The 24,000-nt window shown below is 36.5% G+C and overlaps 1 protein-coding gene across 2 annotated transcripts in view; it reads right to left on the reverse strand.

Annotated features, from left to right (window-relative positions):
- LOC149578569 (uncharacterized) overlaps window positions 1–14,633 on the reverse strand; it is a 266,266-nt gene extending 251,633 nt beyond the window's left edge. Inside the window, exons 1-3 of one of the 2 annotated variants that reach the window (XM_089829921.1) lie at window positions 14,605–14,633; window positions 14,151–14,458; window positions 13,979–14,077 (exon numbers count right to left, since the gene is read on the reverse strand). In XM_089829921.1, coding sequence (XP_089686047.1) covers window positions 13,979–14,077; window positions 14,151–14,237 — 186 coding nt within the window. In that variant the 5' untranslated portion in view covers window positions 14,238–14,458; window positions 14,605–14,633. Of the gene's footprint in view, window positions 1–13,978; window positions 14,078–14,150; window positions 14,459–14,604 lie in introns of those variants that run through there. The other variant, XM_089829924.1, reaches the window with a different exon arrangement.
- Window positions 14,634–24,000: the final 9,367 nt, after the last annotated feature.

Here is a 24,000-nt window from a genome sequence, read left to right on the forward strand (position 1 = left end):
TGTAGAGGAAACATCATGAGTTAAAGCTTGGTTTTGAATATTGCAAAGTTTGTACATACATCCATCACGAACCCCTATTGTATATGCAGTCTTTATGTTTGAATTCTTAGGCCATTAGAACTTTTCCATCCAAGAAGGTGGTTCAATACCCTTTGTTCAAGGGCTGAGATTGAAAGTAGATTTCTTTTGATGCCTGGTAAAAACAGCACTCCTATTAATTGAAGAGAAACCCCAAATTTTAGTTGAATTGTACAGGTCCCAATTCCTTCCATGGGATAGATGGAGTTATCTCCAATGATTTAATCTTCATTTGAATTTCCTTCAAAACTGTCTAGTTGTTCTTTAAATCCTGTTATAGGAAGAGATGCTCCACTATCAATGACCCAAAAATTCCTACTAGTCATTAATTCCCTTGATAGAGCTGAAAAAATACCATTCTTTTAGTATCCTTAACTTCTACTAATGAGGCTAGATTCTTGAGTCTTTTCGAGCACTTTAGGGCAAGGTGTGTCCATACTTGTCACATCTCTAGCACGATACCTTAGACATATCTTTTTTTCTTTTGAATGAGTGTTTGTTGTTGGTGTTCTTTCCCTTTTTCCGTTTGAAGTTTCCTTTCTTCCCTTTCTTGTGAGAGTTGGTATTCAACACTTAAATCTTTCCACTGGGATTATTTATTCCAATCCCTCTGGTGATTAGTCTTGGTTCCTCTTGAATAAAGGTGGTCTTCAATTGATCAAATTTTGGAAGTTTGGATTGGGCACTTATTCCTTGTATGAAGGATTCCCAGGATGTGGGAAGTCCATTGAGAGCCAGCATTGTTAATTCCTTGTTGTCAATTATACAGCCAATGGTAGATGATCCCTCAACTCAATTATTCTTACGAAATATGATGTAATAGATTCACCTTTGTTCATTTTTACATAACACAGTTGTTTCAAGGTGAGAGTTCTACTAGTATCATTCATCTCATACATGTTTTCAAAGAAAGTAAAAATGTTATATGCGGTATCTAACTTTGATATAACTGGAACTATATGATACTTCACTGCATCTACTAAGATTTTCATGGCTTTGTTGTTGTTATTTATCCAATGAAGTTTCTCATTATCGTCATCTGGTATAGGTACAGCCTTTCCACAAATGAGTCTAATTTTTGTTCTCTTAGTTTACTCTGAGTTTCCAAGAGACAAAATTTGTGGCTCCCTCCAATCAATCTTTGATCTAATTCCACTCATCATTTTTTCTTATTTGAAATTCTTTTGATGGTGATTAGATTTCCTGTTTAGTTTATCTGATCTTGATTTTTTTTCTTCAACGAGGCTCTAATACCATATTAAGGAATAAGGATCAGATTATTGATAGAGTTTTATTTTATTTGTTTTAATATGATGATTGGAATCTCTTCTTGAATCTCCTTACTGATGTGAGTTCTCCTTGCAGATTTATACAAGAAATTTGGGCTGTCAAACTGTAAGTATATATATGCTTGCTTTGAATATAGAATGCAAATGTATAAGTTTGAGACTGCTGCAACTTGTAGTAACACTGTGATAATTTTGTGTGTTTCAAGTGCTTGGCAGATCTAAATATGTGTGTGTGCATGCCAAAGAGACATGTCTCATTTATGAGACATGCCCCATGACCACCATACAGACCAATTCATAACAATTTCATTATTGGTAAGTATTGTTTCAATGCAATGATTATCGTTGTTGATAAGGGGTTGTGCTATACCAAGGAATACGATCCTTGTTACAACCAATCATAATCATTGTATGTTATGAAGTCATTAAAACAATCACAGGTATATCGATTTCAATAAATCAATAACAAACAGCATTTGATAAATTTATATGATTATTATTGCACACAGTTTATATGTATCGATTCAATTAGATCGATATTCAGTTTGATAAAGTATTGATCAATGCTTATCATTGATTAATAATTATTAGATGTTATTTGTCCTCATACAATGTGCACGTGTGTGTGTGTGCGTGTGTGTGTGATCTAATAATTATTAATCAGTGATACTAATGTTTAACTGGTCAACCTAATGATTTAGAATTCAATATACTAATTAAAACAATTTATCTCTTCATCAAACTTATCTAACCGAAGCTAAAACATTAACAGATTGTGGAGAGCCTACATGGATTACCTGAGGTCAAAGGCCCCACCTTCGGCAAGAGTGCTAAAATTAAAGAAATTATGGCAAGAGCTAGACCATTTATTTTTGTGTTGGATCTCATATGTGATAAATTGATTCTTCAAATGTTTCAATTCTTCTTCACTAAAATCAGGAAGCATTTTTTGGACAATGTCAGCACTTCTATACAAACCATTATGTTCTTAATCCTAGATGAAGATGTCATCTTCAAGCCAATTAAACTTGTGGCCATTTAGAAAAAAGATCTTAAAAATCTCACCTATGGCTTATCAGCTCTCAAAAGGGTTGATTGAGCATAAATTTGAAAGGTTCGAGGAGCATTAAACTGAAGTTGAACTAATATGGAAAGGCTTGCAAGGTGCAGGATCTTCCAAGAAAAGTAAGAACCAAATGAGAAGGGAAAATTTTTGTTTCACATGTGAAGACACTTAGACACCTGATCACAGTTGTGGGTTGGTAAAGAAAAAAAGCAGACAAAGAGGTTATAACTAGCGATGAAGAAGATACGAATCTCACAGTTTTGTTTGAATAGAATAACACAAATGCTTGAAAGAAGTAGGATTCAGTTGTTTCATTAAATAAGGGATATATTAGAGACTTGCAAGTTGCTTTTGACAAACATTTTGATTGGGATGACCTTACACAAGGAGAGAGCATGTTGGATACCCCAGATGTTTCCAATGAAGTGTGTGAATCTTCGCAAGGATCTGCCTGAAAATGATGGCATATCAGTAGCCTTGACTTTGCGTGCAGAACAATCAAACAAGGAGTTGGAGGCCTATAATGGCATTGACAATACCCATGAAATATATGATGAGTCGTGTTCTTAATAGCAGTAGTTCATTTATGCATGATAGTGCTTTGGAGGACCATTCAAAGAAGGCATTTCGAGATGACGGTGTTGAGACACATTCTTTGCAGGATCAGCTGAAGATCAGTGATAATATGGTTGTTGCAACTTTAGTACATCACAATGACACTCACAAGATCATTGAAGATCTCTACAAGGAGTATGGTTTTTGCAACTTTAGTAAATCAAAATGACACGCAAGATTGTAAGAAATTGGTATAGTTCTGATACCATGTAAAAATTTGCCTAAGGCAAGAGTGAAATGCCAAACTCTAGAAACTCAAGAGATAGCACAAGAGAGACAAGCTATGACCAAAGGAGACTGGAATAATCAAATAAGTGGATGAATACACCATAGAAGTGTCTTGTATATAAAGGTAACTGATATGTCTAAGAGTCATACAAGAGATAAGCATAACAACTAAGCACATGTCCACCAAGAGTGGATTATCCTCCATTGTGCATAAATGTACGTGCAACAATGAGAGGATAAAAATGTAAAGGTGTATCTCATAAAGAAATGTAGTAGACAACATGTGCTCAATTGGAGTACTGTGTTGTCTACATGACAACTCATATGAATATGCAAACTCTCAGGTATCTACATGACAACTAATATGAATATGCAATATCCTAAGTAAACTTAAGTAAAGTGTAAATAGTAAATACTTATTTACGCCAACATCCCCCCTTAAGTGCAGCTTAGGGAAATGTACTTAAGCTCACAAAAGTTATATAATAATGCAAGATGGGTCCCGACTACTAGGCCATGTTAGGTACCCATGTACAGGATGCAAGGGCAAGAAAAGATGCAATGCAATCTCTCATAAAGTGGAGAAAGAGGGAAAAACACCCCTCCAAAAAGAGAGATAAGTACAATAAAAGAAAATGAGAGAGAAGAAGACCTCATGTGAGGAAAAGATCCCCCCCATAAGAGAGAAGAAAACGAAGATAGACCAAATAACCCCCCCTCCCCCAAGTGTAGAATGTACAAGTAAGAAACTCCTTCTTGGATGACTTTCCCTTATTGTTGGAGTTGTCTTGTGGTGAGGAGGTTGAGTGTTCTTTCTTTTGTTGTGAATTTTGTTGCCATGATTTTTGCTTCTTGTTAGACCCTTTTCCTTGATTCCCTTTACCAGCCACCAATACTTTGGACTTTGAAGACTTGAGAATCCCCATGCTCATCAAATTTGATTGTTTTACCATTAACATCTCTGTGAAGGAATCAAATGAAGGCATAGTGTAGGAAGAACCTAGGGTCAACTTATGAGTGTTGAAGCTCAAAACAAATGACGCATACTTTGGAGGAAGTTTTCTCATCAAATTATAGATCAATTTTTCATCCTCTATGGTAATTCCACAATCCTTAACCATTGACCTTAGCTCATGTGCCTTGGTGATATAGTCTTGAATTGTGTCAAACTCCTTTGGATCTAATCACATGAGATTTTCACCAAATTCAAGACCCCTAGCTTTGTCTACTTTTGCATACAAGCTAGCAAACTTATCCCATGCTTCCTTTACTATTTTACAATTATCAATATGGAAGATAAGATCTTCATGTACATACTTCCTCAAAGTACCAATAGCACCCTTATTGTTATGACTCCATTCATTTAATTTATCAGGATCAGATGGTGCAACCATGGTTCCATCAACATAATCAATTAAACCTTAAACCATTATTTTACTCCATGCTCTAATTTTCCATGTAGCATAATTATGTGGAGTTAAAAGTGGAAACCTAGGAGAACCCATGATGCAAAATAAAAGAACACAAGAGAAAGAGAAGCACAAACACTCAATCAAAGAACCCTCCAAAATAGATGATTTTGGCACTTTATTCTTAGTGCGTATACAATTGCCACTTGTCAAAATGAACCAAAGTGGACTTCTAATTTTGAGGGTTACAACAACAAATATGAATCTATATCAGACTCAACAAGATAAGATACAAGACCTCTCAAGGATCTAATTAATTACAAGTGCCAAAATAGGCCAAAAATGACCAAATGTTAAAAGTACTATGTCTACTTATAATTTTTCCAAACTGATACCAGATCTGGAAAGTAGACAAAAAATCATGCACTTTCAAAAAAAATAGCACCTGAATATGTGTCTATATAAGCTCGAACGAAGCCTTTCAAGTTGAAAAAATTGGGATTTGCGATTTTCAAAAAAAATCAAGAACAACGAATGCAAACAACCTACTACAATGTGTAGATCACGAAATTCTACCCCAAAACAAAAAAAATTTGCTCGAAAAAAGAAGTCCGTATGAAGGAGATATCGCTGTTTGAAAATTGCCTTTATAATTATTTTTCCTGAATCGCCGCCGTTGCACCTCCAAAAAAAAATGACTCTAGATTTCACCTCAAAAGTCTGATTTTGATGAAACAAGAGTTGATTTAGGGGTTTTTTTGACCTTTTGAATGTGATGCCAACATCTAATTTGCACTAGCAAGCTCCAATCTTGACCTGCCAAAAAAAAAAAAAAAAAATCTCTCCAATGACTATGCAATGAAACTCCTATGGCTCTGATACGATGTAAGAATTTGCCAGAGGCAAGAATGTAATGCCAAGATCTAGAAGCTCAAGAGATAGCACAAAAGAGACAAGCTATGATTAAGGAGAATGGATTAATCAGATAATTGGATGAATACACCATAGAAGTTCCTTGTATATAAAGGCAACTGATATGTCTAGGTGTGATACAAGAGATAAGCATAACAACTAAGCACATGTCCACCAAGAGTGGATTATCCTTCATTGTGCATGAATGTACGTGCAACAATGAGAGGATAAGAATGTAAAGGTGTATCTCATAAAGAGATGTAGTAGACAACATGTGCTCAATTGGAGTGCAAACTATTGTGTTGTCTACATGACAACTCATATGAATATGCAAACTCCCAGGTGTCTACATTACAACTAATATGAATATGCATTATCCTAAGTGAACTTAAGTAAAGTGTAAATAGTAAATACTTATTTGCACCAACAAATACTTATTTATACCAACAAAGATCATTGAAGATCTCTACAAGAAGGCTTGAATGGAAAAGAGACAAAGGGGAATGGAGGGTGATTCCTATGCTGCATACTTGTAGGTGGTCAAAGTAGCCTTTGAATCTATGAAATCAGATTATTCGTGTTTGCTTTCAGATAGAGATCATATTTTAAAAGTTGTTTAAATAGATGTTAATAGATTGAAGGAAAAAGAGGATGAGATTAATAAACTCATCAAGGAGCTTAACAATATGCAAGAGACATTGGAGAATACGAAGATTGCTCTTCAAGAACCAAAATTTGGATTTTGGCTGATAGTAAGTTTAGGGAGCAAGAGAACAAAGGAAAGACTAAGTTTTTCCAAAAAGTGATTATAGATCTTAACAACATATAGACATATGACTTGGATAGCTGTTCCAAAAGATCAAATAATAGTTTTTTGGACCAACTAGAACTTTAGTATGAGTCAGGAGTAAAGGATAAAATTCAAGTTGTTGACAATTCTTTGTTTGGGGTGAATGTTGATTGGATAATTGATAATCCACTCTTTGAGTTAGATGGGGGGGTTCTTTTTTACTCAAGTAATGAGAATGGAATTGATTGCATAATTTGGGACCCATGAATAGTTCCTAGTGATGAGGTTTGGTCACAGCATTAGAGTAGTGGATTAATTTCTAGAGTTACTACTACTGCCCAGTTATCGATCAGCCTACATGTGAGTTCAAATTTTGATCTAAAAATGAGTTGGATGGATTCTTTGGCTCAATGGTTGAGCATTTCTTGGTTGAGGATTGATGATAGATACAGTTTGATTATAGGGAATGGGTTTTTGGTTACTTCCTTACTCGTGATTCCTATGTATCCAATGGCATTTCAGAGTGGTTATTATTGTACTAATTCCTCTGGTCCATTAGTGTTGATTTCAGCTTTGAAGTAGTTTGATTCTTACACCAAAATCTTTGGAGAGCTGATATATTTGTTGTGTATCTATGATGGGCATAAATGGAAAATTCTCACCCACCAAGCCTTAAAAAAAACTAGGGAAAAATTCAACCAATTTTTTAAAAAACTTGGTGGAAAACTCAGGAACCTAAAAAACAGCTTAACTTTTATTGAATATACATTTTTTTGCAAAATTCAATGAGAAGATGCATGCAATGAGTTAATTAATGAGAATGCAAAAGAAATGAGTAAAGTTTAGATATATATAAATGCAAAGTGGGTACAAAATCGCATTCTCATGCAAAATGTTGATGGTGGGAAGAAAAATAGTAAACTCTTTCTATAAAACTAGAAATAAATACATCATAGCAAAAATAGTCCGAGAGTGAGTTAGAGCAATTTTGGCCTACTGGAAAGTAATGCTCTTCTTGGATGTGAGTAAGTGGTTAAGCTAAGTCTGTCAAGACTCGGGAATATAGAATTGAAACCAAGTAATTTCTGAAAAATTGAGTTAGAATCATTAGAAGCCCTTGTTCCAACTTCAAGTTGACCTCAAATAGCCAGGACAAGTTGTGCGAGATAACATTGTTGAAGGCGTGCTAAATCCTAAAATTTGGCTAAGCCTGTAATTTTTTTAAAAACCCCAAAATCTAGAAATTGCATTTTAACTCCTATAAAGCTAAAACCTATCTCAAACATCTAGCAGTATTTATACAAATATAATTTAAAGTATAAGAATACTTAAATGTTATATTTGTATAAATCCTCCATCCCCTGAGCTAGAAAAATGAGTAAATCCTCCTGCAAATAAGAAATGAGCTTCAAAAATGACATTTTTTTGCTTTTAGGCGCTAATTGAAACGCTTGTGAGAGTTTTCTCCATAATTTTGTGAGTTTTTACTAAAACTTAATGATTTTTCGATGAGTTTTTGACAAGTTTTCTAAAAACTCGCCTGCTTGTTTCTGCAAGTTTTTCCTAGACAATCTCACCGAGCAAAAAAACTTGGTGATTATTCGACGATTTTCATTTGCAATTGGAGAGCGGTTCAGTATTGATTATTCGGCGATTTTTCCATCTATGATGATGAGTATTATGCACTTCCATGGGAGATCATTTGCAGTTGGAGAGTCGCTCAATATTGATGGTTACTTGAGTTACTACTATCTCCTCATATTTGGGAATTGTGACAACATAATAATTTGGGATCCTGGAATTGGCATGTTTGGTGCACTACTTTGGTGGTTTTCTTATGAGTAGCTTCACATTTACAAGCATGGAGTTTACTTATATTGGAGTAGTGCAATGAATTGGTAGAGCAACCTTCTTGAGGTTGATATGAGATCCACACATTTTTTTCATGATGTAAATTGCTTAGGGGTAAGCAATCTCTAAGAAGGGAGGACTGTAATGTCCTCTTTTTGGGACATTAAAAATCAATTGAATAATTAGATTTTAAGTTGTCAAATCATATCAAATTAAATGACAACTTACTTTACTTATTTGATAGAGTATTAAAGTGTCTTAAATGAAGCCTGATGAAAATTAATAAAAGTTGCTTTATAATTATTTTCCCTCCAAGTTCAATTTTTAAATTAAAACAGGAAAAATGTAAAGACAATTCTAGAACCTTCGTCGAAGGATTATAGTAAAACAACTCGGGCTTCATTTTGGAGCATGCTTGGTTTATTCATTTCTTTTGGTAGAGGTCTAAGAGCTTCTTGTTTCAATTCTAGTTTCCTCAGGATAAAAACCCTTGATCTTCTTTTGCTGGATTGGACAAAAAACTAATTCCTTTTTGGAGGGTGGTTTAGCTACAGAAGTTCACAACTGGGCTTATTTGTGAAGTTTTTTTTTTGAAGACAAACTTGCAATATTTTGAGATATTTCATATCTAAGGTGGAAATCAGATTGTAATGTTTTATCTTCATATTTAATATCAGGGTTCTATGAATTTCAGCATCATCTATTGGATACAAATCAGTTGCATGCAATTTGTCTATTAGAAATTTTGTTTTATATTTTGAAAAAAATTGAGAAAATACCTTAGGGGGTTATTACAATTTATGATTTTCAACCTATTTGACAAAATGTTTGTGAGTTCACATTGAAAATTCGCGTGCTTATAAGGAATTCTGATAAGCACAATATAGTTGATATCAAAGCATGCATGATTGTTTATGATAATTGCAAAGATTCAAGAATACTCTAGTGAGGGATATTACACAATGGCATTGGAGCTGGTTGTCTTGCTAGCTTGCTGGAAATTTAACAATATTTCAGCATGCACCTATAGCTTGTCAGATTCAGAGTTGAGTTTTAGAAGAATGTAAAAGGCTTGATTCTTTCAGATTGTAAAACCCGATGTCATTCAATACAGTACATTTTGGAAAAGAAACTTCTTAGAGAAGGTGAGAGAATTGAAAACCACAATCGTCAATCAGCTACCTGGGAATTTGAAGGAGTCTCCATGTATTATGGCATCATGTCCTTTGGTTGATGCCTCCAGAGTTGATAACACATCTTTTGGATCAGCAAATTTTGTAGCAGCAATTGAGGATAAGCACGAGGATATTCACTCTTATGATGGTAATCCTTTGATTCAGCTTAATATGGGTTGGATAAAATATAATGAAAATAAAGAACTTATGTTGAATTATAAGTCACTCTTTGAGATGAGTGCTGATTGGATATTTGAGAATCCACTATTTGAGTGGGATGATGGAACACCTCTGAAATTGATCAAGAATCCCAACTATTGATCTTGGAGGAGAGAACTTTTCAGTTTGGTTTTGATTGTAGCTAGGAGGTGGCTGCCTTGGTACATTTGGCAAATGGACATAATGTTGATTACAAATCAGCCTTGGATAGGGACCTAGCTAGTATGGCCAAGGAGTACATAAGGAGAGAAGACAATGCAGATGAGTATCCATTGATTCGTTCTTCTCCTCATACAATTGGGACTCAACCACATTACCATAATGATTTATCCAGTGCCTATGGTAACCCTACTGTCACAGATGTTGAACATGATGATGACACTTGGGTGGAGTCTATTCAATATGGGATGGTTGAACTTGGTATGGTTGATGGTATAGATTTTTCACACAATGATGTGCATTGTATGACTTCTGACATAAAGAGACAGTTATCGAATCCTAATGCTGTCGTCAGTAGAAATTGTGTATCAGCCGACAGGACCCTTCGGAAAAGTTTTTGTATCAGCCGACGGGTCCCTTCGGGAAAGTTCTTGTTATGTAGCCGACAAGTAAATAGTTTGTAGCAGACATAATGTATGTGGCCAACGGATACCTTCAGGAAAGTTCTTTGGAAAGTATTTATAACCCCTTCAGGAAGTATTGTATTCATCTTATGATGGAAGCATAATGTACTGTTTTGCCTATATGAATAATAATAAGAAGGGTTCTGTTGTTCGTGTTCGTGTTCATCGTCTGTGTGCAATTCTTAATTAATCTATGCGGTAAACATTTGGCGCCGTTGCCGAGTGCCACATGTCGTGGTTGCGCCGACAGCAGAGGAGGCAGCACCGGATGTGGGCATGGCTCCCGCTGATGAGGAGGAGAATAGTGATGCGGAATGGTCATTGGAGGACTTCGCCAAGGAGGATTACGGGTCGGATGAGGACAAGTGCAAGGACTACCTCAGGACTATGAAGTCTGCATTGAAGAAGGGGCATGATGTGGCGATTCAGGCTCTCACTCGATGAAAGGAGTCGCATTTGATCCGAGCGTATATTCGTGGGATTTGTCCTAAGCGATTTCAGACTTGTTTTGTGGATAGAAGTTGGCCGGCAGTTGAGACACCAGAGATGTTGGCAGATTGGGCCACTGAGCCAAAGTTGGGACCGAGTGACACTCTCATGATGAAACTGGCACATGAGATCGTGGGATTGTACAAAGAGGTTTACTATGCTCGGCAGCGCGCGGAGGCGGATAGGGCAGCAGACAGTGTTGCAGCTCAAAGATCCCTAGCAGTTGAGAAAGAGGCAAGAGAAAAGTTAGCCGCCGACTTGGCCGACCAGCAGGCAGCATGGGCAGCAGAGCGGGCAGCACTATTGAAGGATATGGCAGTAGTTGTACAGGATAAGGACACGGCTATCAGGGATAAAGATGCGGCAGAGCATGAGCTGCAGTTGGCCAGGAGACAGGCTATGGATGTTGCGCTTCTACTGAAGGAGGCCGTAGAGGTTAATTCATAGATTCAGACAGATCTACGCATCTGGACTGACCAGGTGTATTAGTTACGTCATCAGCAGCACTCTTCTAGGACACCTCCTTCTTCTCTCTAGTATTTATTTTATTGTTTGTGGATTGTCTCCTAATTTTGCTAGTCGTCAGGAGACAACTTTTCTTTTGGGGGGGGGATGATGTCATCGGTAGAAATTGTGTATCAGCCGACAGGACCCTTCGAAAAAGTTTTTGTATCAGCCGACGGGTCCCTTCGGAAAAGTTCTTGTTATGTAGCCGACGGGTAAATAGTTTGTAGCAGACATAATGTATGTGGCTGACAGATACCTTCGGGAAAGTTCTTTGGAAAGTATTTATAACCCCTTCGGGAAGTATTGTATTCATCTTATCATGGAAGCATAATGTACTGTTTTGCCTATGCGAATAATAATAAGAAGGGTTTTGCTGTTCGTGTTCGTGTTCGTGTTCATCGTCTATGTGCAATTCTTAATTAATCTATGCGGTAAACAAATGCTGGTTCAAGATTCCCGAAGGAGTCAATTAGCACATCACCTTATGGCCACATTGTATGGGATGCATTTTTTTCCATCTATCCCACATGTGGAGGACTTGTTATTCAATTACTACGCAGGCGTGGAATGGGTGATTGGTCTGGAACACTTCCCTTCATAGAGAAGAAAGCCATGTCCAGCAATGTTACTAGTTTGCTTCTTTAGTGCAATTGTCGATTTGGGATACATGTTAGTGGGACAGTGTTATGGAAGTTGAATATTTTGGGCATTCCACCTATTAGGGGTATGGACCAACAGGATGTTACACACAAATGGAGAAGTGGATGGCCTTTTTTCTTGTGAGACCTAAGAGGAACATTCACATGGCTAGTAATGTTTCAGGGAGCTGATTGGCTTAATGTTGAGCTCCTACCTTCATTGACCTTAGTGGTGTTTGTGATTTCAGTTGGAGTGAGGTTCTCAGCTGGATTGAGAATCTTCCCATGTATGAGAGCAACATGTAACAAGTTGATTTGACAGATCATGCACACGGAGTGATTTGGGATCCTAGTGTTAGTATGATTGGTGCATTATTGTTGTGGGGATTTGATGAGTGGCTTCACAATTCTAGACATCTTGTTTGTATTAGAGTAGAGCAGCAGTTTGGTGTAGCAGCTTCCTTGAGGTTTATATGGGATCCATGCATTGTGGTCACCACATGCCTATACAGATTGCTTGAGGTAAAGCAATCTTTGGGAAGGGAGGACTGTAATTTCCCATTTTTCTTGCCATTATTTCTTGATTAATAATTAGCCCTTTTCACCATAGTCCTATGAGCTAACCGAGACTTTTCAGGGATCAATGCAAGTTTTGGCCTGGGCACTTTCAAATTCAGAAACAAACTAAGTTAATAAAACAAGGGTTTCCAGATACAATTTATAGTAAGTCAGCAAGGTTTTGTATTTCAGGCTCTCAGTGTTGGACTTGGAGCGTCTCGTTGAGATCTTTCCGATGAACTATCATACATCACTTTAAGAGTCCAATTGATTATTTATTTTAATGTCTCGATATTACATAGTTTTAACAAAGTGACTTTTAAATTAAAATGCATATTAAAAGGTCACTTATTTATTATAAGGCTATACTATTCTTTAAGTGGGAAAATGAGAATTTAAAGAAAAAAGAGAATTAAAATGAAAAGACGGGCAAAAGAATATTTACTATTTAGTCACCAATTTGTGCTTAAAGGAGGAAGAATGAGCTCATTTCAGCATGCTTGGGTATTGAATTAGATTTCACAAGGAAGAATTCGAAGCTTAGCTTCAGCCAGCTTTGAGGACGGAAAACCCTTTAGCCAGAAGACAGTGGAAGAAAACCCATTGTCTATAGAGATGTCATATCAGATGTCTCACTGGTGCTTGAACTTCAATTCTTATTCTCCAATATAACTTTTTTTTATGTAAAATTGGAGCTGATTGTTATTATATTCAAGCATTTGATTGTAATAATTCATTTGGGAAAAAAATATGCTGCTGCTGGTTATTTACATGTTTACATGTACTGCTGAGAATTAGGACTGAAAATTGGGTAAATTTTATCGTAAGGTACTTTGCTGGTTAAACTGAAAACTATCGCATGAATTAGTTATTTGGATTCATGAACAAATAGGTGTAAGAAATTTGGAAAAAAAAATCCAGCCAAGATATTACAGAATATAATAGAAGGAAAACTTTTTCTGAAACTCCTCTGTAACCTGTAGCATACAGATAAAACGAGATACACTAGAGTTTTAAAATGATTTACAGCCGCAACAAAATGAAAATGTTTAAAAGAAAGCAGGGATCCCAAGACTAGAAGCGAAAATAACGGAATGAACCCAACAAAACATATAATGAAAGCTTTATGAGAAGAAGAACAATTTACCGAAATAGGCATATCTTAGCGGAGATGTGAACCAGCAATAATGAAGTATTTATACTGGGTTAACGACTTCTCATATAAATCGAAATGTAAATATGATCAAAACGAAAATCTCAAATATTAGAAGCAAGGGACTTCCAAAAGGGATACCCAACTTTAAATTCTTAATAAAAATGATGAAGTGTTGTAATTGAACAAAAGACAACATAGTTTGCAGACTCCAACAGACAAGCCTGGTGCAAGTCCAGAACACCCCTAATTCATGGCATCTAGGCTGACAGATTGTTAAAGTTGCTGCACACACCAGTTGATCAATTCCCTTATAAATTGATAATCAATGACTAAGCAAAAGTTATTGGGAAGTTACATTTGCAGTGAAAATAGTACCTTTCCTAACAACTGGACCATGGACATGCGAGAATAAGGAACGACCGCCTCAAGAACTGTTGAGGACGCTCCAGGTAAACTCATTAGCCATCCTAATGCCTGCAGATGTAAATAATTATGGCAGTTCACTTGGAAGAAAATAAACAAACGGAATGAGGGAAAATTTCTCGACCTGAGATGCGCCTCCGCTCAAATAAATGACTGACTGTGTAGGCGATGCGTGAATGGCCTCGACAATGGCTTTCCTCGCTCCATCCATCCAATTCAGTGCTCACAACCAAAAAATAGAAAATGCCAGTGCTGTCTTAGAGGAGATCCATCCAATACACATTTGCATTTCCAATTCGCCGTGAAAGACAAAGTGGAAGAAACAAAACAACAAATGACTCAATAAATGGAACATTGACTAGCAAGAGTGCAAAATCACCAATGTGGACAAATCATAGGTAGAGAAAGGTCTACTACGTCAAAGAATTCAACCTGCAAGCGACAAAGAGTATTTAGGAACCAAAATCAAGGAAGGATAAAAAAATTAGTCACCCAATTGAGGTCTGAATCAAAACGGTGTAAAACTGGCAATGGAAGGTTCATAAAGAAAGTGGGAAAACATAATTTGTAGGTTTTACAATGAAGGGGTAGTGAAAACGCAACCAATACAAGGACACTTTACAAATAAACAGCATAAAAGAGTTTTTTTGAAGGGCCAAGACTTCACAATGGAGCCATCTTACTTATATTGATCCACAACAGAAGGGACAAATTAGAGAAATCTCAACAGACCTCGTCATTAAAACTCTTTCATTTCATTTTGAGACAAATTATGAAATAATAGACTTTGACTTGGCACTTCAAGGACACATGTATTTTTCAATTAAAATTTTGATAATCATCTATAAGAAAAGTTTGGATTTAATCTAAGCTAGAATGTGTGCATAAAGATTTATTTTATTTTTTTTAATTATCGATTAATAGTTCACAATTGTAGGTGTAAATTTTTTTTAAATGATTAGTGAATATTAAGTCATGAAAGGTAATTGTGATAAAGAAATTATCTAATTTAAGGTTTGAAAGATAAATAATTTTGAAACTAGAATAAATTTTGAATGTCTTAAGATTGAAAATCATTACTTTATGTTTGTATTATTTCTTTAAATCTAAAAAGTTAATACAAGATCTATCATTTGTCTAGTGTTAAGCACGCATATCTCAACCTTTCAAGGTGTCTTAATCTTATTTACATCACATGAATTTGATCTCCTTAATTTAATGCATCTTCCCTCTACATTTTTGGATTCACCTCTATCAACTTTCAGTTAGAATACAAGTGCTTAAAAATAACTTTAGCAATGTGTTGTTAGGGTGCATGTTCTCATAGCTCAATCATAAAGAAATCTAGTGAAGGATCAAAACAAGCAAGTTTTGACTGTACAAATACTCTTAAGATGGTTGTGTAGATCTAGATTTGTTACATTGCACAAGTCTAGATGTTCTTCTATGGATCTTCTGCGCATGAAAAGGGATGCTTAGATGTGAGTGGATGTGTATGTTGGTCCACACATAGATGAATATACAAAGTGGGGATGAATCATTATATCCTAGATAACTTTAACTTTTTCCACCAGTCTATCTTCACTCTAGTCTACTAGTAAATGCTAGCTATAACTTAACTGGTTAGGATTAAGCGAAAATAGTAAAGACAAACATAGCATCACATAAAACATAAATTTATCTCGTGAAAATCACAGTCTATGAAATAATCCTCACAAAGTTTACACTCCCCTGAAGTGTGCTTTGTCAAGAGCTTATCTCTATTAGAAGATTATAAAGACACTATTAGGTATTGTTGTGGTTCCACAACACATGCCCTATCTTCAATTTCAAAAATGGGGACCCCTTTCATTTTTTGATTTTCTTGCATCTTTTAGCTCCTTGATTTGTTAGATCATAGTCTCTTCCAAGAGACCTTGATGGTCAAGAGGCTCATGATCATGTCAGGTAGGTTTTTGGGTCATGTTGTGTGGTTTTCATACCATCCCCCCATTGCAAATAGGGACCCCCTCCTTTCATTTTAGATGGTAGAAGTCTTTGTCTTTGGAGATATTGGGTTGGTAATTTTTTTTGTCAAGTCTCCAAGTCTGGGGAAGGTTTTAGCAATTTTGGCTCGTTGGGAAGCAAGTTCTAATATCGAGTTTGTGCGAGCATTTTGATGCCACTTAAGGAAATTTTTCATGGCCTAAATGTAGAGGGAAATTGATTTTTTTTGGATTTGGGAGAGATGGTTTTCTATGTTGGAAAAGGGAATGACACTTGTGTGAGAACCAAGCCTTGGTGGAAATTTTACATCTTCTAAAATCTCCCCCTTGGTGAAAACTTTGGATCTTCTGAAATTTCCCCCTTGGTGAAAATTTCACATCTTCCAAAATCTCCCCCTTGGTGGAAATTTTGCATATTCTAAAATCTCCCCTCCTCATTTCTCCCAAAGAATCTCAAGCTCAGACCTTTCATTTTATGGTAACTCAAGAATTGCAAAATTAGGAAGGTAAGGGGAAGAAATTGATAATTTTCCAAAAGATTTTCCTTTCAGTGGAAATTTTGCAACTTCAAAATTTTCCAATGGTGGAAATTTCAGAAATTTCCCCACATTGAGTCTCCCAAATTTTATTCCTCTTAGGCATTAGAAAATTGGTTTGTGGCATGGAGGCAACATCACAATCAAGAATGGGATAGGGAATCACCAAGGAACGTTAGAATGAAGAAGCCTTATGAACACCAAGTCTTGGTGGAAATTTCACATCTTTCGAAATGTCCCCCTTAGTGAAAATTTTGGATCTTCTAAATCTTCCCCTTGGTGGAAATTTCAAATCTTCCAAAATCTCCCCCTTGGTGGAAATGTGGAAATTTCACATCTTCTAAAATCTCCCTCATCTCTTCCCATCTACTACCAAGCACTAAAGTGGTCTTAGAAGGAAGCATTTTGATGCTTAAATGGGAAAATTTAGAATTTAGATGCTAAGGTTGCCCTCTCCCCAATGGTTGTGATTTTATTTGCAATAAAATTTGAAATTTTTAGACAAAAGCAGCAGGTTGGCCCTTAGTTTAGGAGGTGATTTTAAGTTGAAATTTTGACCAAAAAATTAGGCCAGAAATACCCCTTTTGGGTTTTTTTGAAGCCTATAAAAGGGGGAAGTCATGTCATTTGAGGCACCAAACCAAAGTGTTTCCTCTCTAATTTAAGCAATGGCCTTCTCTAATTTTAGCAATGATCATTTCCTAATTTTAGTAGCACTTTCAAGCCTTCTCTTTGGCAGGGATTTTCCCAGGAGGAGTAGACCATTCCCCTTTCTTGTAGCAAGCAACATTTGGGACTTTGAAAGGGTAGCATGGGCTAAGTTGGGGGTGATTCTCATCCTATAGGGGAGTGGCATTTCTAGATTTTAGAGAACTAGTGGGGTAAGGGATGGGTATTGAATGATCTTGGTTGCATATCATATTATGCTTTAAGTAAAAATTTGATTTATAGTAAACTTATGCTTTGTTGTGGACAATTGAAATCTTGGTTTAAGGAAGGATGTTAGGCCCCACATTTTCTATTAATACTTTAGGGATATTTTGATGTTCCTCTCACATGTCATCTAAGCTTGATCTCAAGACTGACTTTCATTTTGTTGTGTCAAGTAGAAGATGACTGGAAACAACAAGAAGGCAAGGCAAGTCCAAGTGAGGAAGGACATTGAGGATATGGCACTATCACCCTTCATTACAAGATACAAGAAGATCAGAGATACCAATTTGGGTCCCCTTTATATGGTTAAAGTAAGGCAAAGGATGACAAGGGTGCCCAACTCTAAGATGGAAAAAATGATAGTGAAAAACAAGATTGTTGATGTTGTTGCCTTCCCTCCTACAATGTAATGTCCAGAGTTGATCCTAAAATGTACAAATAATTATAATGCTCAAACAAAGACCATTGAATGTGGGAAAGAAAGGAGAGTGGTGGTCATGCTATCCATAAGGACTTTAGCCATGGCATTCAATATACCTTCTCAAGGAGGTGAGGTTTGTATCACCCAAGAGCATGCCCAAGAAAATTACTCTAACCAGGTGGATGCTTGTATGAAAATGATGAATGAGGAGTTGATGGCTCAACCATGGCAACACTACTCTAAGATATTGGGACTGGGCAAGTTAACCATATCAGACTTCAAGTGGGAGATTGGAGATCTTATTGTGATGTTAAATTGGGTGATGGATGAGCCACAGGGGGGCGTATTTCAACCATGGATGTACCACTTCATAGACAAAATTTTATTAGGGAAGGTGAGATTTTACTGGGAAAAGATTATCAGCATCAACATCGACCTTCAATTGAGGGCATTATAGGAGGCTAAGAATGCAAAGGACACTAGGGCATTTTATACAACATCTTGCCTAGTTTACAACATAGCTTCATTGCTCAAGTTCCCTGGGCTAAGGTCTTTGGGAACGTGTGGGTCTGAAAAGGGGGAGTACTTAGTACATGAATGATATCCATAACTCCACCTCCATAACCATAAGGAGTTCAAAGTCTTTAACGATGTATTTGTTATGAAGATTGTGAGGTAGTTGCAACAAGCTCCAAAGATGAGACTTTTCAAAGAAGCAAAGAAATTAATCAAGGAATATAGGTCATGGTACATCCAGTATGACAAGTTCACATACATTTGCATGTGTGGAAGCATGATGTGCCCAAGGAAATTACCAAGGTATCTGACAAATTGGATAATTCTAATGGAGGTGGTAAGGAAACTTCTCTCCTATGACAAGATTCAAAGGGATAAGCATATGTTAGGTCTCTGATTCCCATTTAACATTGGTGGTGAATCGTGTCCTTCCTTAGTAGTGGCAGAATTAATTGATACCAAATTGGAAAGTTTTGGGCTGGGATTCTATCATGCAAGGAAAATTTTTGACCCAGTGTGAATGATCAAAAGGGCATATGGGAACCAATATTACAGCATTTCGCACCTAGAGGATCATTTGGCCAATCTAGGCGATGAATTTGAAGTAAGGAAGAGAGCATTCTCAAGACTAACCATGGGCAAAATAAGGAAGTACAAGTGGAAGGGGCCTCAGGTTCCCAACCAGTTGGAGGATGATGGAAAGGTTCTTAGAGAAGACTTCAACACCACCAAGAATCACACACTGGATCCAATTGATTGAGAGTGCAACATAGAAGTTAGCTTGGAGGCCCTAATGACCTCAGTTTCCCTTAGCACTCAAGAATGGTTGGATCAGAAGATGTTGAAATTGGCAAGGAAACAAGTGCATTTGACTTACCATAAGATGAATGAGGTTGAAGAAAGTGAGGAAGAGGAGTCATATGAATAGCCGCAGACATCAAATGATTAAAAATGAGAGTCCAATAGGAAGAGGAAGAACACTACAAGGGTGTCAGTTGGTGAAAATTTGAGGGAGAAGGAGGCTAGAACCAATAAGTCACCAGTTAGAGGAAAGACACAAACAACTCCCCCATCCAAGGAAAGTTCCACTTCAAAGAGAATAAAGGCCACATCCCCCAAAGGAAGGTGGTACACCAAGAAAACTCCTTGGAATCAAAGGACAATACAAGTGAGAGTTCTTCGTGATATTCACCTTTGAGTGTTTCTCAGGCAAGGGTAACCTCTTCACCAAATGGAGGTGATGATGAGATGATTGATATTGAAAGTTTCTCTCCACAAGTATAGATCTTGCCTACCAATGAAGACCATAATGAAGACATTGCAGTGATGCCAGTCCAGAAACAAAAGTGGTCGGAGGCAAGACCAATTGATAATATCTAAGATCTTGTGGATTGGGAGGAGGAAGGAACACACCTAGTGGGAAGGTTGACCAAGGTGATTCAGGATGACTCTGAGAATTGCAAAGTTCAAATCACCATCCCTAAGGTAAACAAGATAAAAGATGATATCCAAGTTCAAGACTATGAAGTAGTGGAGCACGAGTTGGGAACCACCACAAAGGATATAGAGTATGATGAGGCTAAAGGGGGTCTTGATGCCTTGAAAAGAAGAGTGGAAAGAGAAAAAATAGAAAAGAGCAAGTACAAGGTAGAGTGTCAATAATTACTAGCATTCTATAGAAGTGCATGCAAGCCTATTCAACAGGTGGATCACAATGATATAGAGGGGATGGAAAGTGTTATGGCCTCATTAAAGGAGATTTGAGCCTAGATGGAAGAAACAACACAAGAGGTATCGACATTCCTTCCTGCATTTGTGAAAGTGTTCTAGAACCTTGCATTTCTTAGAGATAGATCTTGTACATGTGCGAACCTTTGGGAGAAATTTTGCCCTATCAAAGAAAGAACCATACCCAGCTGTGTGCATGATGAAAGTTCCTAAGCAATTATTGGTAAAAGGGAAGGTAATCAAAGTGGGAGGATGGCGTGATATAGAGTTATGGTACTTTTCCTTAATGCATAGAGGGGATCTCTTGGAGGGGATAAAAGAAGACAATGCCCAACTTGGTCTTTGTTTGATTGATGCGATTGAGGAGGTTTTGGGAACCATGAAACTTGCCTTCAACTTCAATGAGAAGAGAGAAAAGAGCATTAACTTGGAATTTTTGAGGAAGAGATTGGAGACCTACACCATAAAGGAGGATGGCATCATCAAGCGAGATTGTCTTGATGGCCTTCTACCCCTCAGGGCTCTCATGGCTTCAGTTGGTGACAATGCTACCAAATGGGGGAGGACAATCTCCACAGTGAGGTCCAAGATGAATTTGGCAAATTGGAGAATTTAGAACACACCCATGCCTCGAATGGACAAGCTTAACAACATGGCATCTAGATACATTGAACTAGCAAAGAAGGAAAGAGATAAAGGAAATGTGATTTTGGAAAATAATTTGATGTGAACCCATGTGGCATCTATTTTCTCATTGGTTAGTTGTCTAGGTGTCTGATTTTGATTACCCCCACATTTGTGACATCTTTTGGTTGGGTGTTACTCCCAATTATTTTTTCTATAGGATTGTTTTAAGGTATTCAAGTCTCATTGGTTGATGGGGTGGAAGCCCTAATTAGGGTTTGTAGGATTTAATATGGGCCATTGATTTTAGTATAATCTTGCCCATTCATTGTACTTGAGCTCCCAATATAAGGACTACTCTTCTCATTGGTAAAGGGAGGCTGTTTGAGAATTGTTGTGAATATAATGTCAAATTTGCTCTACTTTTCATTGTTGTGTCTTGCATGGTGGATTGTTGCGATCAAGTATGCATTGTTGCATGCTTATCTTCTTCTCTCATTTAGAATATATTTTCATTTCAAGTGGTTAGAGTATTTTTTCTTTAAAGTAGTTTATTTTATGTGGATGAAAGGGATTGTGGATGGTTACTTATAGACTCGAAAAAATCCAAACCACTAGCTTCTTACAGATCATAACAATTGCCTTGTGCAAAAAGTCGATGATTAAAACCCATAACTTCAATTGATATTGAATCTTCAGTTTGTATGTATTTAATGGGACTAAACGTGAAATATTGATTTGAAAAGCTTTAGCGTCTACCTTAGAAGGTGGCAATAGGTGGGTGGATTCACTGGCAAGATCACACCTAGTAGAGTCTAAGTCCATCAATATTTCCTTGCATTCATTGTTAGGGGGTAGAGTAGTAATAGAAATTAAGTCTAATGTAGAATAAAAGACCAAACCATATTTTACATTAAAAAATGTAAATTCAAATCATTAGAGTCAGGTTAACAAGTCATGAGTGAACTAGAGTAAGACCCCTTATTGATCTAGCAAATCACATCATTTCCATTGAGCAAGCATTCACACTAAAAGAACCTTGAAGTTGTCTTATGATCTTACTTTGCAAGCTTAGCACAAGAAGTAACTTTATATTAAGAGAGAATTTAACTTTTGGTGTTTCACTTTGAAACATTGAGTATTTGATTCTAAATGTTGTAGTGGAACAAAACTCACATCAACAAGTCAGTGTTGTTAATTTCATTTTGTGTTGAGTTCCTAAATTTTGTCTGTGTTTTGTTTTGCATCTTTCACTTTTGATTCCAAGAACATGATGGTGACCCTTGGGATCTATTAGACCTAACACAAATTCATGATTTAGATCATAAATAGGTTAATTTACTTTGATTAGTTTTTTGTATTCAATAAAGCACTGTTGATAATTACATTGCATGTGCAGATTCAATACACACATCTTCAAAAATTGAGGTTAAAGAAGAGGGAGTTTAAATCCATGACAATGTTGGACTATAAAGAGGCTAGAAATCATCAAAAACACCATAAATAAATACATAGAAGTTCTCCAACACCCTGTCTAATAAAAATCTAGAAATCATTTTCAAATCTGGGAACTTTAATTTTTGGGGACTTGAGCACCTTGCATAGGTCCCTAAGGTGAGTAGGTGCACAATTTCACAAGTTTTGAAGATGCATAAAGTGTATAGGTGCACAAGGTGTGTAGGTGCACAAATGGGCCTAAATCATCAAAAATGTTAGAAATAAGTGCACAAGAGTGATCTAAGACCCCATTTGAGAAAAGCCCATAAATTGTTCTCAAAACTAGGAACTTTGATTTTTGGGCTAATTGAGCACCTTGTGCATTTTTCCAAAGTTGTGCAATTTTAAAGTCTTAGAGATGCAAAAAGTCCCAAAGGTGTGAAGATGTGCAAGTGCACAGGTGCATAAGTGAACAATTTTTAAGTCCAAGAGATGCACACATCCAAAGGTCCCTAAGATTACCATGGCATCCTTGTAACACCCCACTAGGGAACCCAAAAGAAATCAACCTAAAGTTTCACTAAGTTTGTCAAACATTTTTTTTTGAAGGATAATAAACAACATGTATAATATAGCAGAAGCAATAACCACAAGAGATAAAATAGCGGAAACAATAACTCACATACATACAACCATCATAAACAGATTAAATCTCTTAAGGTTTTGTGATGTTGAATCATAATTAAGTTTAATTAATACTAGATCTAATACACAACATAACCAAATCAAAGAATAATCACAAGTACAATCCAATTAAATAATATGTAATTATATTGAATGCCTCTTAGCATAAAAAAAATGCATAAGCATCCACTGTACAAGTCACAATGTATGACAAACTCAAAGAATATACATCATCAATAATATATAACATCTCATAAGATCTCTAGTAATCAAGTACAATGCAATAGAGTATAATCATCCAATAGAAAGTACAAGATCAAAAAGAAAGGATCAACTGCACAAAAAAATTGAGTAACAACATCCAATTGTTGGATCTTAATGGTATAAGAAAAATGCACTACCACCTAACCTCGTGAAACCTAAATGACCCACTACCACCATGCTAAGGAGATGAATTCAAGTCCCATATGGATATAAAAATACAAGTCAAATCCAACATCTAGGTCAAGGAGGACCTGAAAGCAATCTAACTCAAGGTACTAAGACAAAAATGACATCTAAACCCAGAGGCAACACAGATATGTAGGAAATCTACTATGTAAGTGGGCAAGTGTCATCGCATGAGCCAACTCTCAGGTTACCCTAGCAACCTCGCTAGACTCTGGCCCCCTAGTGTCTCTATGCAACATCAATATCCTTTTGTACAGAAAAGGCATAGTATCGAGTCAACTCTAAGGTTACCCTAGTAGTCTATTAGGACTCCAGACCCCTAGTGAATTTATGTAGCATCGATATCTTATTATCTCATTTTAACCTCATTTAATGAAATGTTATCACTTATTAAAACAACCTACAATGAGTTACCCAAGAAACCACGTAGGGCTCTAGCGTCCATTGTAAGCCACTTCCCAACATGACATACATATAACCTACCCTAAGCTTAGCAAAATTAGAAGGTCTCATATGACCATAAATCACACATCAGTTCTTAAACAAGTAACTAGAAAGTACTAAAATATCACTGATCAAAATCTTAGATTTCACCAATATAATCATCCTAACATGATTGATCCAAAACAAGTACACATATACCAACTCATGACATAACAT

This window comes from Cupressus sempervirens, chromosome 1, assembly GCF_028749045.1.
Source record: "Cupressus sempervirens isolate cs-2001-9-10 chromosome 1, ASM2874904v1, whole genome shotgun sequence".
Classification (NCBI taxonomy): Eukaryota; Viridiplantae; Streptophyta; class Pinopsida; order Cupressales; family Cupressaceae; genus Cupressus; species Cupressus sempervirens.